At 38.9% G+C, this 7,141-nt stretch overlaps 1 protein-coding gene across 1 annotated transcript; it reads left to right on the top strand.

The window, feature by feature from the left end:
* Window positions 1–2,812: 2,812 nt before the first annotated feature.
* On the top strand, window positions 2,813–7,095 carry LOC109828510 (the record flags this gene model as incomplete). The annotated part of the gene is made up of 6 exons (XM_020395490.1): window positions 2,813–4,366; window positions 4,430–4,529; window positions 4,717–6,093; window positions 6,176–6,189; window positions 6,762–6,842; window positions 6,977–7,095. Coding segments are annotated over exons 1-6 (3,245 nt in total), but the record flags the coding sequence as incomplete, so codon positions are not given.
* Window positions 7,096–7,141: the final 46 nt, after the last annotated feature.

Here is a 7,141-nt window from a genome sequence, read left to right as displayed (position 1 = left end):
TAAAAATATCAAATAAATTCTAAAAAATGTAAAACTTTAGGGAATGATTGTAGACATGATAATAAACTTGGCTAAGAATTCCATATTTTATTCTAGAACGAAGCACATTGGGCTTCGGTACCACTTCATCAGATCCATGTTAGAACATGACGTGTTGAAACTAGAGAAAATTCTAGGAAGTAAGAATCTAGCAGATATGTTAACAAAGACGGTGACCGTTCATAAACTGGAGTTGTGCGCAACTTTAGTTGGCCTTCATGCATAGGTGATGAGGGAGGAGCCACACAGAGGAGATGCTTATTAAGATAACCTGCTAACGGCGGTTTGGTCTCCAAGTGGGAGATTGTTGGACTTGGGTGTGAATCCAAACCTGATGTAGGCAAGATCCGGCGAACTCGAGGTTGACCTTGAGGCTGACGAGCTTGAGGACTTCGGGCGAAGTCAAGCTCAAAGTGGACGAAGTTCTAGTGAAGAACGAGGTTGAAGCTCGGGAGAAGTCGAGCTTTGAACGAGGCTGAGCTCGCACGAACACGAGGTTCGTGTGAGAACGAGGTTCGAGCACTGGGGGTCGGATGAGGTTGAGTTCAAGCTGCGGACGAGGTTCGAGCAGGCGACGCTTTAGCACTGAGCTACGGACGAGGTTCGAGTTTCGAACGAAGTTCGTGCCCGCAGTCGAACTTCAACTCCAGGCGAGGTTCGTGCCCGCAGTTAAAGGCGATGTCCGTGCGTTCGTGGGCTGGTGATAGCCTGTTGCCAGTAAGACCCTAGGGTTTTCCTATAAAAGGGAAACCCGGATCTCGAGGTCGGTATGCGAGCTATGTGCGCCTCCACCTCCTCCTCCTTCTTCTTCTTCTTCTTCCTCTCTCTCTCTCTCTCTCTCTCTCTATCTTGATCATCTTTTTCAGCGGCGGGTTTCAAAATCCCAGCAGCGATGTTTCGTGGATTTAATTCCCATATCTCAGATTTGAGTGGGGATTAAAGGAGTGCTTAGAGAGAAATTGAACATTGTAGCTACAGTGTTATTGTTGCAATTTGATCAGTTTGAGATTGGTTCTAAGCATTGTAATTTCTTGTTAATTAATAAGAAATAATTGTGTGGCTCCCGAGAACGTAGGCAGTTGCCGAACCTTATTAAATCTTGGTGTACTTTCTTCTATACCGCGGTTTTGCTGTTTTAGGGTTTTTGCGGTAAATACCCAACATAGAGGTCGGCTGTTTTCGGGGGGTTTTACCGCTAGGAAGAGAGGATCATCTGCGCCAGGGTGATAGGCGGGTCCTCAATCTTCTAGGTCTCGATCAGGCCAGACTTTCTTATTATTTTACTTCAAATTTACTTTACATGTTATAACCTTTGATTTGATAAATTTCCAATAAGTAGTCCATATTTTGTGAACTTCGACATGTTAAATGTACTTATAATAGAGCTACGCATTGTTTAGCGCAACATGCTTTATTAGTTTTGATATAGTCGTGTCGCTTGAAGAATTGCCACCATTTATTCATTCCATTGTAATAAATGATTATCAAATGAATAAAGAGCTTTGCTACAGGGACCCGAAATATGGGACCAATAAGGAGGACAAGTGAGGTGGCCTCATCCTATTGGATAATGAGTTGGCCATCATTAATGATGTCCAACTCATTATCCAATAGGAGGGGGACACCTCACTTGTCCCCTCTATTGGTCCCATATTTTGGGTCATTGAAGAATTTTTCATGAATAAAATTTTGTGCTGAACTCTTTCCTCGTCGGGATTTACCCCCTTGGGTTTTCTTGACAAAGTTTTAACAAGGCGGCACATCATCTTTTCCATTAAAAAAAGATACAAAATCACATTGGTCCCATTTTCCAAGTATATGTACACCAATATATATATTCTTGAAATCCTGGGCATGCATTTATTAATAAATTCAAGATAATATATGATTTACATGAAGGATTTCCTTAATTTTACTTGAAATAGTCCAAAATTTTCATGCTTGATCCTCGTGTATTTCTACAAGCCTTTCTTAGACGATGAGAATAACATCAAGCAATAAGATGCATCATCTTATGAATGTCTCTCATTGGTTTTAACCTTTCATTTATGTCATTTACACCTTCATTTTAGGGCATTACATCGATTTAATTCCAGTATAATATATCATAATCACGGGCACTAAAAATTATGAGTAAATATAAATAACACTATCTAGGATTGGCGAACACTGTTGAAGAAGCTCAGGAAAAACAGTCTGAAAACTAGTCGGTCGACCGCCGAAGTGTCGACCACGAGGACTTCGACGGTCGACCGGAAATGTGCACAAGATCGAAGCAGGTTTCTGGAATTAGGACTGTAGACCGTCACAGTTAACCTCCAGGGGACCTGTAGGATTCTGGGTCTCTGGATTTGGTTCGGTCGACTGCCGCGGTCATCAAATTCATTGCAAAATTTGTTTCTAGATAATCTAAATCATTTTACATTTGTACATCTTTTAATGGTGCACGTTTATAATTCGGGTATTTTAACATCCAAGTCTCACATTTGAACCGATACTATACATTAATCAAATTTGATCATAAAGCAACCATATGTCTAACTTTATACATTTCTTTTTGAAGTGTGCAAGTCAAACACTGTACACAATACACATGCTTCGTTTCATGCACCTACAGCTGCACGCTAGCCAAGTAGAGCTTCATCAAGACAGAATGCCAAAAACAAAGAGTAAGAATATAGAGGTCTCTGATTGAAATTTTGGAGGTTCTTTTACGGTGCACGTTAGCGGGCGATTCTTTCGTTGCTAACGTGTGCCCCCGCCGTGATTCTTGATGGGAAAAAAGAAGAGAAAAAGTGAGAGCAAGATCTTTAGTATTGGATTAAGATCTTTGAATTCTGATCTTGTTACTCCTAAGGATCAATCTGATACCAGTTTCGTTGAAGATGATGAAGAATCTGATCTCAATGCTATGGGGTCAACGGGACCAAAGGGGGAGAAATTGAGGAAATCTATGGCGGAAATCTTATCTTCAAGCTCCAATTCTCTTCCTCTGAGCTCTCCTCCGGTGGCTGGGGTTAAATCTCGTTTACTCTGTAAGTCTCTGCACTCTGAATCTCATAGATCTGATAGTCTTTCTTGGGCTGATGCTAAAGATTCTGAGGAATTCCTTTTATCTCAACATCTTTCTGCTAAATCTTCAAGAATCTTGGATTCAAATACAATACCTGATCCAGGAAAAACTTTTCCTGTTGAGAAATTATCTGATGTAGTTTCTTCAGATGATCAAAATGAGTCAAAAAATGAAAATACAAATGGAGTTTCTCTGGATTTTCCTCCTCTAGAGTCTGGCAAAGTCTTGAAAAATACGATCCCTGCTAGCAGTAATGCAAAGAAAAGCTGGATTAGTTTCTTTTCTGACAATAGAAAGCTTGGTTGTGGTCTTGATTTGAATTATGTTCCCCCAAATGAAAAAGATACAGTGTTTTTTGAGGAGGATGAATGGTATGAAGGTGCATCTATTTGGGATTCTGCACTTATTGGTCAAGTACTGGGGATATATATCAAGTTTAAGGCTATGGAATCTTTTGTTCAAAAGGTTTGGTCACATTTGGCTTTACCTGAGATCTGCATTCTTAAGCCAGGACTATTTTTATACAAATTTAAAAGCAAAGAAGATATGAGGATTATTCTGGAAAGTGGTCCTTGGTTCTTTGGATCTAGACCCCTTCTCCTTAAACCATGGTCGATTGATGAAGAAATAGGTAAAAGAAATGACTGCTTGTATCCAATGTGGATTCAGTTTCCAGGTCTAAGACTGAACTTGTGGAATGCAAAATGTATCAGTAAAATAGCAAGTCTTATTGGCAAACCTATTGCCACTGATAAGCTTACTGCAAGCAGACAGACGCTAGAATATGTTAGAGTTCTTGTTGAGGTTAATATGTCATCTCCTCTTCCAGATCATATCTCCATTCAGGGGCCAAAAGGGGAAAATATTACTCAGAAGGTAATCTATGAATTAAAACCTAGATGGTGTGATTTTTGTAAACAAGTGGGACATGAAACAAGCTATTGCAAGAGGAAAACTGGAATACAAAGATGGGTCCCTAAAAGCAAAGTTGTTTCCAAAGATAAAAATAAGCTTGAGAACAACTTGAACCCACTTGATGTTCATGATATTGCTCAAAAAAAGGCTGTTGATAAAGGAAAAGAAATCATTCAAGATTCTGCAAGTTATGATGACTGTATAAATGATTTTCAGACTGAAAGGACCCCTGTGCATGTTGTACATGATAAGAGCCTGAATGAGCATAGCAGCAGGTTTGTACAGTCTGGTGTAAAATTGACTGAAAAAGAACCTATCTATATACAACAAGCTCATATGGTGCATATTCTAGGGAATGGAGTTGATATACAATAAATAAGCAACAAGATTGGTTTGCTGCAGGCTGTGCATGTTGATGAATGTGCACAAAAACCTGAATCTGGTTCAAAGCAAGTACTTGGTTCTGGGAAAAATGCTGATAATTCTTGGATACTTGTTCAAGGCTCCAGAACAAAAAAAAACGCATCTCCATTAGTATCCAGTTGCTCAGATATTGATCCCTCTGTAATTGATAGAGGGGGGGCTATCCTAGATGAATTTGACTTTTTGGAACATTAGGGGATTGAATAAATCCTCTAAACAGCTCTTGGTCAATAAATTTTTGTTACAATATCATATTTCTTTCATAGCTCTCCTGGAAACCAAAATCAAAGAATCAAAATTATCAAATTCTGTCAAGAGGATTACAAATGACTGGAAATGGTTATCAAATGTCAGGAACTCCTCTAAAGCTAGGATTCTTATTCTGTGGGATCCTAGAATTCTGGATACTCAGATTGTAAATATTTCAGACCAGCAAATTACTTGTGCAGTTAAATCATTTGATGGGAGGCTGGATTGTGTCATCTCATCTGTATATGGTTTCAATCAGATGGAGGGTAGAAAAGAATTATGGGCAGATTTAATTCATATTCAGAAATCAATAGGAAATGTTCCCTGGCTCATCTGTGGGGACTTTAATGCAATGACTGATAAAGATGATAAGCTTGGTGGTGTAGTCCTCTCTGACTCAGATACCAGGGACTTCAGCAATTGCATTGCAGACTGTCACCTAAACCACATGAAAACACTAGGCTGTTTCTATACCTGGAATAACAAGCAAGAAGTAGAAACAAGAGTATGGAGCAGACTGGATAGAGCTCTAATAAATGATCAATGGATTTCTGCCTATAATTCAAGTTATGCAGAATATTTGTTACCTCAATTTTCAGACCATTCCCCAGGCCTGATTTCTATCTATGAGGACTGTTTACAAGGGAAAAAACCATTCAAATTCTTCAAGATGTGGACCAAACATGCTGATTATTTGCCTACTGTTTCTGATATTTGGAAAACAGATATTCAAGGGTGTGCAATGTACTCTGTTTACACCAAACTCAAAAAGCTGAAGGAAGCTTTGAAAATACTAAACAAGAGACATTTTCACAATATTAGTGAACAGGTTCAAAGAGCAAAAATAGTCTTGGAAGATACTCAGAGCAAACTTCAAAATAACCCTCTAGACACTATACTCATCAGTAGAGAAAAAGAAAATCTTTCTTCTTATAACAAGTTGCTAGACTGTGAAGAATCATTCTATCAGCAAAAAGCTAGAATAGCTTGGAGTGTGCATGGTGACAGAAGCACAAGTTATTTTCATTCTACTGTCAAAAGGAACAGACATAACAACAATGTGGGTGTTCTTTATAACAGTAGAGGGGACAGGATTACTGATGGGGGGGAGATTGTTACTGAGCTTATTTCTTTCTTTACTAATCTGTTGGGCACTTCTGTTGCTACTTCTCCCCCAGACAAGAACATTATCAAATCTGGTCCTTGTCTGTCTGAAGCTCAAATCAGGGATTTATCAAAACCAGTATCTATAGAGGAAATTAAAGAGGCTATCTTCTCCATGTCTGATAACAAAGCTCCAGGGCCTGATGGATACAGTGCTTCTTTCTTCAAAACAGCTTGGCCTGTCATTGGTGAAGATATTTTAAAATCTGTAAGGGATTTCTTTAGGAATGGTAAGTTACTGTGCTCTATAAATTCCACTGCTATTACCTTGGTTCCTAAGGTTCAATGCCCAAAAACTCCTGCTGATTTCAGGCCTATTGCTTGCTGTAATTGCTTATACAAATTCATTTCTAAAGTCCTAGCTAATAGGATAAAATCAGTCATAGGCTACCTAGTGGATGAAGCACAAAGTGCCTTTACCAAAGGCAGACAGATCTTTAGCAATATATCTCTTGCGCATGAACTTGTTAAAAACTATAAAAGGAAACATATATCACCAAGAGTTATGCTCTGGGTTTTACTGAAGGAATTTTGCCAATCAAATACCTGGGGGTTCCCCTCATTTCTAGGAGATTATCTTTCCTGGACTGTGAGCCTCTCTTCTCAAAAATAACTAATCAATTACAGAGTTGGATGAAATATAGGAACCTCTCATATGCGGGCAGGCTACAGATTATTAAAAGTGTCATTTTGGGAATCCAAATCTATTGGACATCTGCCTATATACTCCCAATAAGTGTCCTGCATAAGATTGATGAAATGTGTAGAAACTTTCTATGGGGAAAAACAAACCAAGCTCACAAAAAGCCACCACTAGTTTTATGGGAAAAAGTCTGTCAGGGTAAAAGCAGAGGTGGCCTGGGCATTTTTTCTGCTGTACATTGGAACTTTGCTTCAGCTGTTAGAACAATTTGGTATATTCATGAAAACAAAGAATCACTTTGGATTAAATGGGTTCATGAGAGCTATCTCAAATAAGGTAATATCTGGCAAATTTGTGCTAAGAGGAGTGATTCTTGGTTATGGAGGCAACTGTTGAAAATGAGAGACAAAGCTATTGTCTTTTGTGGAGGAGTTGGTAAACTGAAAGAACTCATTATCTCTTGCTGCCAGGGATCAAAAATTAAACTCTCTGCTCTATATGAAGCTCTTGCCCCTGCTGCCAGTAAGGTTCAGTGGTACAAAACAATTTGGGATGATTTATCTATCCCTAAACATTCATTTATCCACTGGTTAGCAGTTCAGAACAAACTGCTAACTCAAGACAGACTTATGAAG

Source organism: Asparagus officinalis, unplaced genomic scaffold, assembly GCF_001876935.1.
Source record: "Asparagus officinalis unplaced genomic scaffold, Aspof.V1 AsparagusV1_Un1897, whole genome shotgun sequence".
Classification (NCBI taxonomy): domain Eukaryota; kingdom Viridiplantae; phylum Streptophyta; class Magnoliopsida; order Asparagales; family Asparagaceae; genus Asparagus; species Asparagus officinalis.
This window is presented reverse-complemented; position numbering and strand designations above follow the sequence as displayed.